General features: G+C 34.0%; 2 protein-coding genes across 2 annotated transcripts in view; one reads left to right on the top strand and one right to left on the bottom strand.

Moving 5' to 3' along the window:
* Nucleotides 1–864, bottom strand: part of LOC123656135 (histone-lysine N-methyltransferase, H3 lysine-79 specific) — a 53155-nt gene extending 52291 nt beyond the window's left edge. Inside the window, 1 exon segment of the mRNA XM_045591847.1 lies at nucleotides 615–864. Coding sequence (XP_045447803.1) covers nucleotides 615–698 — 84 coding nt within the window. The 5' untranslated portion in view covers nucleotides 699–864.
* Nucleotides 865–1250: 386 nt separating this feature from the next.
* Nucleotides 1251–3875, top strand: LOC123669225 (ankyrin repeat domain-containing protein 49). The gene is made up of 4 exons (XM_045602853.1): nucleotides 1251–1496; nucleotides 1590–1764; nucleotides 2081–2386; nucleotides 3456–3875. Exons 2-4 carry the CDS (start codon nucleotides 1611–1613, stop codon nucleotides 3689–3691), a joined length of 696 nt encoding a protein of 231 aa, XP_045458809.1. The 5' UTR covers nucleotides 1251–1496; nucleotides 1590–1610; the 3' UTR covers nucleotides 3692–3875.
* Nucleotides 3876–15846: the final 11971 nt, after the last annotated feature.

Genomic DNA, 15846 nt, shown 5'->3' with positions numbered 1-15846 from the left:
CACTTTTTACTTTTTTAAGATGATAATGATATAATATCCATTATTATTTTGTAAGCATAACTCTATTTTATAGCAGCTTAAATGTTATATTTATCATAATACTCGACAGTACATAACTATAACTTTAATTTTAGGTACATTATTTTAACAATACGAATACGAATGTATAAAATGTTAATTGCTGATTTATTTTCAAATACTTGAATGTAAATAAAAGAGGACGGTTAGACTACGCAACAGTGTGTACACATCTAAAAAAAGCCGACACCTTGACAAAATACGAGGTCAATACACTCCACAATACAAAATCCATGTGATTAGACATTTCAATAAGATATAGATATCACTTATTACGATGATAAAACTATAAAATTAAGAGTCTAAATAGCAATTTTAAACCATATTTTTTTTTGTAATTCATCTTTACGCTGAGTAACTAACTACATATACGAACCCAGTTGTTTAAGCTATTAGGTAGCATTTCTTATATTTTCAAGTCGTTTGATTTCAAGACATGTGACATTTACTTTAAAATTAATTATTTGCTAATTACGTATGACTAGTGAAATATGTTCATGTTTTTCAGTATTTAAAATTTTGATATTGTTTCTTACCGAGCCATGACCCGATGTAAGGGGCCATGTATAAACAACAGGTTCCGCGCCTGCAGGAGAGTGCAAGCGTAAATCCAATGCCATGATAAGATAACCGCTGCATTAATGCACACTCTTTTCACTTATACACTAAATTTATCACAATAAACAATTGATATTAACATAATTTCACTGCACTTTCACACACACACACTCTGAACTAGGCTGGGCGCCATGTTGAAAATAATATCAATCTAATCATGGCCGACAAAAAAGTGTTGTCATAACAAGAATTTACAACATTCTTAAATTCTATTTATCATAAGCACTGCACTTAAAACTTATTTAACTTTCATTTTGTATAAAAAATCAACTGTGTTTTTACACAACAAATTAAATTTGAAGAATTGTCTGTCTACAATATTCAAACAAATCAATCCTTATTCTTTGTAAAAAATTCTTTCGCGTGATATATTGTCTAAATAAAATTATTAAATTCAAAGTATGTAATAAATAACTCCTACATAATCGAAATCCTCCGTGTCGAAAACGTTTCGTTGACGTTCGTCCCGTTTCACGGTATTAAACTATTAAATCAAATATTAAATGACAAGTTTAATTATGTCTATCCAATGTCTATCTATATAAATCGATAGAATTAGAATATGATTAGAATCTCTTTGGTTAGAATATCGTATAATCATACGTCTCGAAAAGTCAAAACTGTTTTTTCATCTAAATACATACTAATAATTATATTTTAAGTAATTGCATAAGTAATAGTAATCTGTGTAACGGCCGTAACTAACGCATCATTGTATTGTCCGTTTTCCACTGGAAAATTATAATTAATTCTTATTTTCATTAGTATTTAGTGTGTGAAATTTTATTATTTTGTTGCTCGTGAGTATTTGTATTATGTATGTATTTGTATAAATAATATTATTAACTATGTAAAACACATAAATATTAAAACGTAGCAATATTTTTTCATAGATAACATTTGATTTGTAAATAATGTCGGATTCGGAAGACGAGTCAAAAATTAAAGATTTTAAAGAAATTTCTGAAGAAATAGAACGATGCAAAATGAATCCAGCAACATCTGGAATGTTTGTGTCCGGTTGGGATGATGCAGACCAAGATGTCGATCTTGTGAAGAATCCCAAAGGTGTAATTATTTAATATATTCTTCCTTTAAGTATTTAAAATCCCTGCCTCTGTTTTTGTTAGAATTTCCATCACCAACTGCTTGGTACAAGGATAATTTAAAAATAAACTTCTTGCCATTTAAATTTTCTAATGAATTTGCTAACATAATCAAATCTTTGACTGTTTTACTGTTATTACCGATTTTTTTAGAATTTCCTTAATAAACCAGTGTAATGTTTATGCATTGACTATCAGGTAGTATTAATTATTTAATTAGGAGTTTACACACAATATGTTTATTTACATTTAGAATTGTAAGCGAATTATTGTTTCAGCTAATCCAATTGATCATGTTTTATGGGCTGCTGAAAATGGTGAACTTGAAACTCTTCGAGAACTTTTAACAAAACAACCGGGTCTAGTGCATGCAACTGATTCTGATGGATATACACCACTACACAGAGCTGCATATAGCAATCATGTGAATGTTATATCATACCTGCTTAGTGTAGGTGCAAATGTTGGAGTCAAAACAGAGCTTGGATGGACGCCACTACATTCCGCTTGCAATTGGAATAATTATGCTTCTGCTGCAAGATTGTTAGCAGCTGGTTCAAATCCAGGTGCTTTATCGGATGGAGGTATAAAATGTTACTTTTTATTATACTTTCGGCTAATATGTACATAACCGGTGATTAATTTATGGGAGGTTAAATTTTTGTTATTTCTGACTACCTTAATTCCAGTGCTGCAAGAAGTGCACTTATGCTCCGTTCCGCGACTTTCACAGGTTATTTTTGAACCAATTTTTGTCAAAACGATCTCTACTGCAAGATCAACATACGATACGAATTGACAAGACTGACAAATAGACACTTTTAAAAAAAATAACGCGTCAGACATAATATTCTAATAAAATTAGTAACATTGCGTGCTAGAATATAGGTATTGTATTGGGCTCGGTTTTCCGCATTTAGACGCAAAGGTGGTCCATTATGCGTGAAAAGAGGGCTGACTAGTTTAGCCAGCCCAGCTCCTTCCAGAAGCTCAGAAGCCTCCTAGGGCGTTCACAGGCTTCTCGGAGCGTCCTTATTTCCTTAAATATTACATAGAATATAGGTATAGAAATCCGAAAAATACCCAAAACCGAATTGGAGCACCCCACTGTCCACGTGGTCTTAGATTTTTTTTTTAAGCTAGAGGCGCGGAGGGTGCTCTGCCCTCGCCCGCCGTGCGAAAGCACGCGAACGAATGCATAGAGGAGTGGCTGAGGCTCCGCTGCGGAACGGAGCATGAGTGAGCGTGCTTTCGCACGCAAGGGGCTGCACTTCCCGCAGCGCCGGAGCCAAGCGTTATTCTAACCTCAAAGGTGGTAAGTTAATTATTTCCGATTTAAAAATTTAACCTCAAAACTTTGACCACGATGTCTCCGTAACCACGGAGTTTACACGATAATAGTAGTCAGGGAGGGTAAAAAACCCAAGCTTCCCTCCCTCCTTTCAACCCCCCAACCCCCCAACTCCATAAATTAGTCACCGGTTTTGTACATTATTACTATAACTTCAATTATATGAGTAATATCACTTGTCTAGCCTATACATATACATACCTTTACATTTTGTAGTGAAAAAATCTTTCAAATAAACAAATAAACGCGTTTTATACGAGTTTATATGTAAAGTATATATTATTATCAACTTCCTTTTTCAGGGCAAACACCTTTGCATTTGGCGGCAGCAATTAGTCACTGTAAATCAACATTACTTGTCTTGTTTCTTAGAGAAGACATTGTAGAAATTTCTCGAAGACCAAATAACTCAGATGAAACTCCAGAACAGTTAGCTCGAAGCCATGGAATTTATGCACCCTTATTTGAAATGGTATTACCAGCAGCCTCCCATATTCGTTCTTTATCCTTCACTTGCAACCCATATGTAAGATCATAAATAATTGAAGCAAATAACTTACATATAAAGTTACGAGATTTCATCACTTCTCAAGCTATAAGACCTATTATAAAAATAATTTGTTCAAAATGAAAATAATTTAAACCAACCTTAAAGACAACTTCAAGTGTCGCATTTTGCATTTTTTGTTTGATTAAAAGATTAAAGATTAGTCAAGTTTAAATGAGATTATTGTAAATATATTCTATACCTCAAGCATATTTCAGAAGGTAGTTTTCAAAACTAGCCAAGTCCACTTTTTACAATTCTCATACTAAACTCAATTTTTAAACAATTTTTTGTTTTTAATATGGATGTACTCAAAATTATTTTTTACTTTTCTTGAAAGTAGTTAAATTGGTTGAATCCATTGTGGTTTTCATTCTAATCATTATTTCAAAAGTAAATACTTCAACTGTATTATGCTTATAGGAACAAACATGAGAATATGTAATGTATGTTCTTGATTTAATTTAAGACGAAGAAGAAGAAGAAATATACTTTATTGTGCATATTACATAACATACAGACAACCTTGGGGTAGAGGAGATTTTAAAATAAAAAGAGTAGGGTTATCAAAAGGCAAAACAGAAAATTAAAAAACAAAGTAGATCCTACAATTTAATAATACAATAATATATACATATATATAAGGTATTTCTTTATAAATAAACAAATTGCGTTGCTCTGAAAATAAGAGTTTTTATTTCGTTAAATTTTAATTTACATTGTAAGAAAAATCACTTAAATCTATAGACACTCTCAGCTGAAAATAAGAGAAACGACAATTTATGTTTATTATTTATAATTCTTCTGTATTCATTATAGTTCAGTCGTGCGTCGTCGTTTGCGAAAGCAAGATGTCTAGCTTAGTGAAATGTACGAAATGTAATATTGTTATAAACGAATTGCTTTCTTTTGTGTGCAATAAAATAGATGTTATGGACGAGGACAGTATTTGTAGAATATGTGTGAGTGCTTTTTCACCCAATGAAATTACGACAGCGAAAGATCTCTTGTTTGATTCTGTTGTTCCAAAGTCAAAAAAGAAAATCCGTAAGAAAGAAGGTAAAACGCAAAGAGAGATTGAGGACATCATATGCTTGTTAAAGGATACAGACCCAGAGAGTATTCCTATCTTCGTGGCCAGGGACTTGCAAAAACTACCCCCGGTTTCTTTCGATCATGTAGATGTTACAAGTCTGTTAAAAGATATCGTAAAAATTAAGTCTGATATCACACAGATTAAGGAATGTTATGCATCAAGTGAAGAAATAACATTGCTAAAATCGCAAATAGATGCTCTAAAAAATGCGCCAATAGTGAATGATCATCATAAAAATGTCACCATGAAACGTGGAGCCTGCTTAATGAATAGTTACGTTTATGATAGTGGACCCATGGGATTACCGCCCATGCCACTAAATACATCACCACAAAACGTTTCTACAGACTTTTCACAGGGTGAGAGCTCATCGCCAAGAATCTCCTCGCAGCCACCTATAAATAATATCGTTGAGGGTATGTCGAGTGCGAGTAAGCTAAAACCTACCCGCACATTTGAAGAGGCGATCAACGATCGCTTACCCGATGCGGTGAGTCACCCGCCTAGTAAGGTACAAGTGAGCGGACACACGGCACTCGCGGCCGGTCGTAAATCAATGGCCGATATTGTCCGTAGCGGTGAATGGAAGGAGTGTTCTCATAGTGAAGAATGGAAAGTGGTTCAAAAAAAGAAATTGCGGAATCGATTTATAGGGAAAACTGGAAAAGCTGAAACCGAAATAAATGAAAAATTCAAAGCGGCAGAAATTAGTGTACCAATTTATATTTACAATGTTTCAAAGGAGGTGGCCGTGTGTCACATCAAAGAGTACATTGAAAAGAAATCGAATGTTCATGTTACTATAGAAAAAATGAATACGAAAACGAGAAAGGAATATGATTCCTACAAAATTTTTGTACCTAAACACAAATTAGATTTGTTTTTGAGTGATGAATTTTGGCCGATTGGAGTATCGTATCGGCAATTCATCAACTTCGGGCATATAAAACGGGTATTAAATAAATCAAATAATGACGGAAAACAACCAAAAGATAACACAAAGTAAACCGGTACATGAAATAATTAGTTTTAATTGCAAATGTTTTAAGAGGTCTATTGAAGGCATAAGATCGCTTTGCCAGTCGTGTGACATCATAACCCTGCAAGAGACGTGGTTGTTGCCCCATGACCTGCCCTTACTCAATACGGTGGACATGAACTTTGGGTGCACCGGAACGTCGGCGGTGGACGCATCGACCGGACTGCTCAGCGGCCGTCCTCACGGCGGTGTGGCGATCTTGTGGCGTAAAAGTGCGTTTGAAAAGGTATCTGTATTGGATTGTGATAACGTTAGGATTGCCGCCGTTAAATTAACTGTAAGTACTCGATCTATAGTTGTTTTTAGTGTCTATATGCCGACCTGTTCTCAGGAAAATTTACCGATTTTTACGGAGTGTTTAAGTGCAATAAGATCTATAATGGAAACAGAGGTGAACTCGGGTGTTGAATCTTTTTATATTTTAGGAGACTTTAATGCTCACCCTAACGAGTTGTTTTTTAATGAGATGATTAATTTCTGTGCTGAGCAAAAGTGGTTATGTGCGGATGTTAAAAATCTAGGAATAGACTCGAATTCTTATACCTTTATAAGCGATGTGCATGGCAGTGTAAGGTGGTTGGATCATTGTATAGTCACAGAATCAGCTAGTAAGACAATAAATAATATATATATTAAATATGATGTCTACTGGTCGGACCACTTTCCACTTGTGCTAGACTGTGATTTATTTTGTGTAAAACCTAAAATAATGTTACCTAATTGTCGGCCTAGTGGCGACAGGGCTAAAGTATTGTGGGGGGGAAGGAATATTTCTCAAATACAAAAGTATAGTCAGATTTGTAACACCAAACTTAGAGAAATTAACTTTCCGGAAGAAATGACTAAATGTTGTGATAGGTACTGTAATAATTCTGAGCATAGGGCTATTATTGACAAAATATATGACACTGTAATCAACATTCTGTCTGATGCTGCCGCAGCGACGTATCGCAGCAGGTGTCCCAGAAAGAATGGTTACATAGCCGGGTGGAATAGGTATGTCGCAGACTCACACAGAGTGGCACGGCTTAAATTTAGAATTTGGGTGGATCAGGGAAAACCGCGCGTCGGAAAAATTTATGAAGAAATGTTAGAAAGTAGGAAACATTTTAAAAGCAAATTAAAGTGGTGTCAAGGCAAACAAGAACAAATAAAAATGGATGTCTTAGCATCAGATCTATCGGAAAAGAATTTTGGAAAATTTTGGAGGGATACAAATAAATTAAATATTAGGCCCAGTATCCCCGTAAGTGTAGAGGGTAAACATAATTTGAAAGATATTGCGAATATTTTTAAAGAACATTTCACGGTGACATCACTCTTGGACTCTGTACCGGGTAGCAATAGAGACACTGTGTCTGGAATAACTGTTCAGTTTTTAGCAAAAGATGTGTTTAAAATTATTACTAAAATGACGAGAGGAAGGTCTCCTGGGCACGATGGCCTAAGTATAGAACATTTTAAATATGCCGGCGAGCATCTGCCTCGTATACTTGCGATGCTATTTAACTGTAGTCTGGGACATACCTATTTACCAGAAGCGTTAATGCGTACAATTGTAGTACCTGTTGTTAAAAATAAGACGGGTGACACGTCTGACACGAGCAACTACCGGCCTATATCTCTTGCAACTACAGCTGCAAAAATACTTGACAGTCTGCTTAACGGCTACCTCGGTAGGTATGTGGAACTTGACGATGCTCAATTCGGGTTCAGGCCAGGTGTTTCTACAGAAAGTGCTATTTTCAGTCTTAAGCATACTGTCAAGTATTATACTCAGAGGAAAACGCCTGTGTATGCTTGCTTTTTAGACCTATCCAAAGCTTTCGATCTGGTAAATTATGAGCTCCTGTGGGAGAAGCTGAGAGGCACGGGTATGCCGGCGGAATGTACCGAGCTCTTAAATTTTTGGTATAAGCACCAAAAAAATCAGGTTAGGTGGGCGGGTGCCGTGTCGGATGAGTATACCCTTACGTGTGGTGTGAGACAGGGTGGACTTAGTTCCCCCACCCTTTTTAATCTCTACATTAATCAGCTGATTGAGGGTCTCAGCAGCGCTCATGTAGGATGTTATATCGACGGACAATGCGTCAATAATTTAAGCTACGCTGACGACATGGTGCTGCTGAGTCCATCAATCGGAGGGTTAAGAAAATTATTAGAGATTTGCGAGTCGTATGCGAGGGCCCATGGCTTAGTGTACAATGCTAGGAAAAGTAAGATTCTCGTGTTTAAGGCTGGTAAGCGGTTGCCAGGTCATGTACCGACAATTACCTTAAACGGGGCAGCATTAAGCAGAGTCAACCAATTTAAATATTTAGGCCATATAATCAATGCTGATTTGAACGATGATGACGATATTGAGAGAGAGCGTAGGGCGCTGGCGGTGAGAAGCAATATGCTCGCACGCAGATTCGCACGTGGTACTGCGGCTGTCAAAATTGCTCTATTCCGGGCTTTTTGTCAATCCTTTTACTCGGGTGGTCTGTGGGTAAGCTACACGCGTCGAGCCTACAGCGCACTACGTATTCAATATAATAATGCCTTCAGAGTGCTGTTGCGGCTACCGCGGTTTTGCAGCGCCTCAGGAATGTTCGCGGATGCTCGGGTCGATGGATTTCACGCGATTATGCGTAAAAAGGCATCGTCTCTGCTGCGGCGCATGAGGGCCAGCAACAACAGCATCCTGAGGACAATCACGGCTCGCCCTGATTGTTCTATTCAAAAGTACTGGATAGAAACAATGACGGGCCAACTAAAATGATTATTATTATTTATTTATTTTTAATTCATCATCTTACTAACAATAACTAACATAGATTATAAGTAAATATTGTTACTAACACACTAATACACTATGGATGTTCACGTCTGAAATAAACGCTTATTATTATTATTATTATTATTATATTTTATTATTATTTTCCGTTTTTATCAAACACCATATTTTTATACTTTTATTATTTTTTTATGTCATCTGCAATGACAATTGAAAATACTTTTTGTAATTCATCTAGCTTTTTTCTGTTCAACTTATTTCCGTTTTCTACATACACCATGTCTCCAATATTAAACTCCCACATTTTCACTTTTTTTTCAAATAATGTTTTGTTGTAATTGTGTGATTTAACTGTATTTTCTACTGCTGTGATTCTGTCCTTAATCCAATCACTGTGTGATTTCTCTTGTTTTATTTCATCCGGTAAAATTGTGACGTTGGTACCATATAAAAGATATCTGGGCGAATATCCCGTAACTGAGTGAATTGTTTCATTATATTTATTTACACATTCTTGTGCTATAGTTGTCCATGCCTTTTTGTTTCCTTTTTCATTCATTTTACACCTCATTTTATTGATTACTGTTTGATTCAGTCTTTCATTCAGGCCGTTTGAAAATGGTGCATTGACTGCTGTAAATATTATAGGTATGTGTTTATTTTCTAAAAATTCCTTGAATTCTTTAGAATTAATTCCTGGGTATTGGTCGGCAAGTATCATACCAATATATTCTGTTTCTGTTATATATTTAATTAGTTTTATGAAATCACTTGCATTTTGTGTTTTTGATGTTTTAATAAATGCATATCGTGTAAAGTGATCTACAAGAAGGTGCATGTATCTTTTTGTTGATCTGGAGCCTCCGAAACCTCCAATTGTGTCAATAGACATGATTTCAAAAGACTTCGTAGCTGGACCTAAATGAGACATAATTCCATATTTTTTTTGTCCTCTTGTTTTGTTTTTTATACAAATTTCACAACTTCTGCAAATTTTTTTGATGTTATTTGTTAGGTTTTTGGCAGTATAGTATGGACTAATTGTCTCTTGCATTTGTCTAATTCCAATATGGCATAAGTTCTCATGTATATTTTTCAATAATTTAATGCTGTATTCGTCTGTAAGAATTATTTTCTCTTTTTTTTTCCAACTTTCTTAAAATATAACCTATTTATTTTAATTAACTTGTCTTTGTAATTTTGTATTTGTATGTTTTTATTCTGATCTGATATAATATCGTCTAATCTTATTAAATTTATGACCTTCAATTGTTCGTCTTTATTTGTGTTAGGTTCTAGTACTGGATTTCTGCTTAGGCAATCTGCTTCCAAATTTTGTTTCCCCGGTGCGTATTTTATTACAAAATCATACTGTGCTAAGTAAAGTCACCTAATTCTTCATCTGTCCTTGACCTTATATTCATATTTTCAAGAGGCTTATGGTCCGAATATACTGTAAAAGATTTACCGATTAACCAGTATTGCCAGTATCTAAGTGCTTCTGCAATTGCTAGACATTCTAAATAAATAGCCTTCTTTTTCTTTTGGGCTTCTTCGAAGAATTCTTCGAGAAATTGATCGTTAAACTGTACATTACCATCGTCATCAATGTAAATATTTTTGAGCTCTTTGGTCAATGTAATCCATACCCTTCTTATCTGGTACAGTTTAACTAAACTTTTTTTTACTTTAGCAAATGTTTTAGTTTTTATTATGCCTGTATGATAACTCGCAGATCGTAGTTCCTCCGGTATTGTAAAGGTTTTGTTTTCAGCTGTGGTTATAGAATTTATTCCATACGTTACTTTCACCATCACTACTTGGTAACAGAGTGAATTCGAATCGTAGTTTGTCCATCTTCTATTAGGGTTTTGTAACAAAATTGTCGTTTTGTAAGGTATTTCTTTATAAATAAACAAATTACGTTGCTCTGAAAATAAGAGTTTTTATTTCGTTAAATTTTAATTTACATTGTAAGAAAAATCACTTAAATCTATAGACACTCTCACCTGAAAATAAGAGAAACGACAATTTATGTTTATTATTTATAATTCTTCTGTATTCATTATATTTTATTATTATTTTCCGTTTTTATCAAACACCATATTTTTATACTTTTATTATTTTTTTATGTCATCTGCAATGACAATTGAAAATACTAAATTGAAATATTTAGAGATTAAAGAGGACACTCTTTATATATATATAAATAGATAGTATATATTATAAACATATAAAGAATTAAATACACAAATAAATACATACCCATTACATTATGCTTTATCTATAATATAAAAATGAGTCGCTGAATGTGTTGCTAAGCGCAAAACTCGAGAACGGTTGGACCGATTTCGCTAATTCTTTTTTTAAATATTCCTTGAAGTACGAGGATGGTTCTTACGGAGAGAAATATTCTAAAAAAAAAAAAAATTAATAAAATTAAAGAATCGACTGTTAGGCGATACGAAGTTCGCCGGGTCAGCTAGTCGTAAAATATATACACAAATAAAGACATACCTATTACATTAATTATGAAGTAGATAATAGTTAATCATAAATATAAAATTGAATAATTATCGACAGCACAGTTACGAATAACTACGAGTAAACTTACTAACACAGAGCAGCTTTTCACTAACAATTTAGGTAAAAATCTTTTAGTAGCTTCTTAAATGATGTAAGAGTTTTAGCCTCCCTAATACTTTTAGGCAAAGCATTCCACAGAATTATTGACTGCACTGTAAAAGAGCAATTGTAGGAAGCAGTATGATGGATAGGTATATACAGCGTAGTTGTATCATTCGAGCGCAGTGCCTTGTCAGATTCACGCACTACAAACTTTTCTCTTAGATACTCAGGGGCCCGGGGACTTTCAAGCACATAGTAAAGCAGCGCCAGCATTCTAGTATTCCGGCGAAAGCGGATTGGCAACCACTTGAGCTTTTTACGAAAATCGGATATGTGATCGTATTTTCGCAAAGAAAATACGAATCTAATAGCTAAATTTTGGAGCCTCTCAAGTTTTGTCAGTTGTTGTTCAGTAAGGTCAGGATAGCACGCATCGGCATAGTCGAGATAAGACAGGAAAAGAGATTCCGCGAGTGCAATTTTAGTAGAAGTCGGTAGCATGTATTGTAAGCGTCTTAACGAATACCAAGTTGAAAACATTTTTCTACTCACTTCTTTAATCTGCGTTGTCCAGTTCATATTCTCGTCCATGTAAACGCCAAGATTTTTAACGCACTTACTATATGGTATGGAAGTGTTATTGATGAGCACCGGAGGTAAAGAAGCCCAGTCAAGCCTCGAAATAAAAGCCCGACTACCCAATACTTATTATATTTATACCAGAGAAGTGAAGAGCTAATATGTTTATAGAATCATAACTACATTATTTTTAAGCAAAAAACTTTCTAAAACGAACTTACCTTAATACACTTGTTCTTTTTAATCTCTATAAGTAAAGTTCGTCCAGTATAACTTTTTGAATTTCCATGGTCACTAATGCTATTATTATGACGTAAAACAGGGTTTTTACCGCTTTTGTTAATTATTATAAATATTCCCCAATAATTCGGCTTAGTATAGCCAGTAACAGCAAACTTCATGGTCGCAGGTAATCTATAGCCTGAGGGTGGATTTTTAATATTGTTTATTGATAAACATTTGGTCTACCCTATGTCTTTACATTTTCAATTCTCGTTACCGCTACAGTTCTTACAAAAGGATAATTGACTTAAGGAGTATTTTTAACCACGGCGCTTAATATTGTCGAATTATATGGTATTCGAAACTATTAACCGCTTGGTGCGGATGGCGCCGTAGGGGCGCCATGGGTATTTTTTGTGTATGGCGTGTGACGCCCGAGAGGAGCCAAAATGTTTACCTAAAAGACTCATAGATAAAACATCATTTTTCAGTAATCATCCGTAAACATTGTGCTCTGTGCCGTAAACGAACGTCTTTATTTGTCACGCAGATTACGAATACACTGTTAGTATCGGGATGTTGCATGAAAACGCATACATCAGGAGTTGTAAACCTAATAATACTTGTAATTAAGAGGAAAGGGTACCGAAGAGACTTTTCAAAAATAGGTATTTGAATAAAATGTTTCTGTCGCGCTGCATGCCGCTACCGCGCCCCGCGCCATCTCCGCTCCGTTTTTTCTATGTGTGACTGTCGTGTGCGTGCGCCAGCTATTCAATGTAGTTGACGATATTTGAGTATTCGCATCTTTCGTTTCTGATTGACTAGAGTACATATAGCGCATAGTGCTATTTTTCTGAATTTGGCTTGTTTTATTGAATATGTTATGCATCGTATTGCTGTGACTCGGCTTTACTATTATTAGATTTCGTAAACTACTTATTATTATGTTTTATTATTTTGTCTTGGATACTCTTTGTGACTTGATACATGTCTATATTTTTGTGGGTAATTATCGAAATACTTAGGTACTTTATTTATAAATTAGGTATGTAATTACATGGTTGAGGAGTGTGTAAGAATGGGTAGTGAGATACATACATAATTATAGTGTATACATGTAGTACATAGTATAAGTGTAAGTATAGTATATATATGTAATGTAGTACATACATAGTATAAAATGTTTGTCTTAGTACCTATATAATTTGTAATGTCTCATGTTTGTCGCAGTTATTAATACGTAGGTATAGGTTATATGTATTAATTAACATATAATTGCGGCGATATAATGGTTAAAAATAATATTATAATTAAAGAAAAAAAAAACAAGAAAAGCCGCCTGCGTGAAGAACAACTATTATAAAGTCAACTGAAAAGGCTGGAACAAGATAAAAATTCAATAATTACACAAAGATAGCTAAATAAATCACAACAATTTCACACATTATGTACTGTACACTTACGAAAATCATGAAGGCGGCTTTTTCAATTATTATTTTATTTATGTTTTTTTAGTTAGGCAAATTACGTAATCGATTCAATTTTTTTAAAGAGTGGTTGATTAACATGACATAACATAACAATACACTTTATTGTACACCAACAGAAAATAATAATACGTATCAGATTAATTTTTAACCGACCTCCAAAAAAGGAGGAGGTTCTTAATTCGACGACGAAAAATATTTGATCTAGTGTCATTATCCAGGGAGAAAACAGTCGACTACGTTTGTATGGAGAAAGAGCCGGTACCCTTTCCTCAATTTGTACTTAAGAAAAAACTTAATTCACTTATTACGGTAGCAGAGAACGATATTCTTTTTTAAATCTAAAAACAAGCAAATCTTTCAAAGTTGTCATAATGCGCATAGAATAATTTCTCCTTATATTTATTTTACTTCAGCCTATCGCAGTGCACTACTGAACATAGGCCTCCACAAGATCACGTCAAAAATGGCGCAAACATGTGTTTTGCCCATAATCACCACGCTGGGCAGGCGGGTTGGTGACCGTTATATATTATTTAGTTACCGTTATATTTACCGTTTAAATTTTTTTTTAGTCTTTAGCAATTCTATAATTTTTTGCATTACAACATATCTTTTATCGATATCAAATCGCAGCAATTCGTTAGATACGATATGCTCAAAATAATTGCACCCGTGAATATCCTGGATATGAGAAATTTGCTCTTTATTTTCCACTATCCGACCCGTGCCCACTTCGTTGGGCGTTAATTATTATTATATTAACCAAATAACATACTTTAAAGAACAAATTTTATAGCGCTTAAATAAATAATATGTTGCTCCTGTGTATTTATTATTTTAAATTACAGAACCAAATAACATACTTTAAAGAACAAATTTTGTAGCACTTAAATAAATAATATGTTCCTCCAACGCCATCTATCAAAAATCGAGAAAACGTCGTCGATAGACTAAAATAAGACTAAATTAATAATGTCGAAAGACTAATAAATTGTTTTCTAAGTGGCGATAGATGGCGCTAGTTTATTTACCATTTTGATATTATATTTTAATCTTTTTCTTATTTAGTTAATTTTTTGTTCAATTACAATAAAATATAGCCTATGTCACTCCTGAATAGTGTAGCTTTCTGTTAGTGAAAGAATTTTAATGATCGGATCAGTATTTGCGAAAATTATCCCCTACATATAAACAAAGTTAAAAACTTTACCTCTTTATAATATTTGTATAAATATAGGTTATATTTTCCGTGCACGTCAAACTGTCTTTGACGTCTATTTCTAAGCGCGTTGCACTTTATTTTCATTAATATCTAAAATTTGAAATTCTTTATTAGGTTGCCAGACATCAAAAGTCTGGGAATTCTGTTCGAACTCGTCTTCGCATTGCGTTTCAATTTGAGACTCGGGTATGTATATTCTTTTTCTAGAATATCCTAGAACAAATGTTAATATTTTATATAGGAAGGTACTCAATTATGTATCCTGACTGATTTAGTTAAAGGATTAGCCAAGTACGCAGGACATATTACTCGTATAGTGTTCAACCTATTGAGTAATATTACTAATAAAGTTTTTATCGAACACAACACGTGAGCCTGTTGAATGCTTATGTCAATAAATAAATTTTATTAAAAAAAATAATAAGGGAATACGACTTAATCGTAAAAATTCAATAAATTATGATTATATATTTATATATATCTTTATATATACGATTTGTTATTTTGCCGATAGATAAAAGTACTATACTCGGGGGGCTGTTTTGCCATAACATGAAACAATAAAAAAATATTCGCAGTACTAGGTCACCTCCAAATTATCCAACTAGGCATTAAATAATTGTGTTTGCTCGCAAACGAAAAAAAACCGACTTCAATTACATCGACGAGTAATACAACGTAGATCGACAAAAAATAGTCAAGTAACTACGCGTTATCAAAGATTACTCAAAAAGTAGTTATCAGATCTCAATAAAATTTATATGTGACCACATGACAAACATCAGCTTTCGATTAAATTAAAAATTATCAAAATCGGTACACCCAGTAAAAAGTTATTGCGGATTTGCAAGAGTTTCCCTCGATTTCTCTGGGATCCCTTCATCTGATCCCGGTTTTCTTATCATGGTACTAAATTAGGGATATCTCCTTTCCAACAAAAAAAGAATTATCAAAATCAGTACATCCAATAGAAAGTTATGCGGTATAAATACAACGTAGGTCGACGAAAAAAGCGTCAAGTAAAAACGCTCAAAAAAAAAAAAAGTAAAAATCTCAAATAAATTTAAATGGGACCAATTGACACACAC

The sequence above is a fragment of the Melitaea cinxia genome, chromosome 1, assembly GCF_905220565.1.
Source record: "Melitaea cinxia chromosome 1, ilMelCinx1.1, whole genome shotgun sequence".
NCBI lineage: Eukaryota > Metazoa > Arthropoda > Insecta > Lepidoptera > Nymphalidae > Melitaea > Melitaea cinxia.
Note: the sequence above shows the minus strand (reverse complement) of the source record. Positions and strands in the feature narration are given on the sequence as shown.

Bases quoted from the DNA above. Each gene is read 5' to 3' on its own strand.
- LOC123669225 (XM_045602853.1), top strand. From the start codon at position 1,611: ATGTCGGATTCGGAAGACGAGTCAAAAATTAAAGATTTTAAAGAAATT. The intron at 1,765-2,080 runs GTGTAATTATTT...TTATTGTTTCAG, and splicing joins TCTTGTGAAGAATCCCAAAG to CTAATCCAATTGATCATGTT. The intron at 2,387-3,455 runs GTATAAAATGTT...TTCCTTTTTCAG, and splicing joins AGGTGCTTTATCGGATGGAG to GGCAAACACCTTTGCATTTG.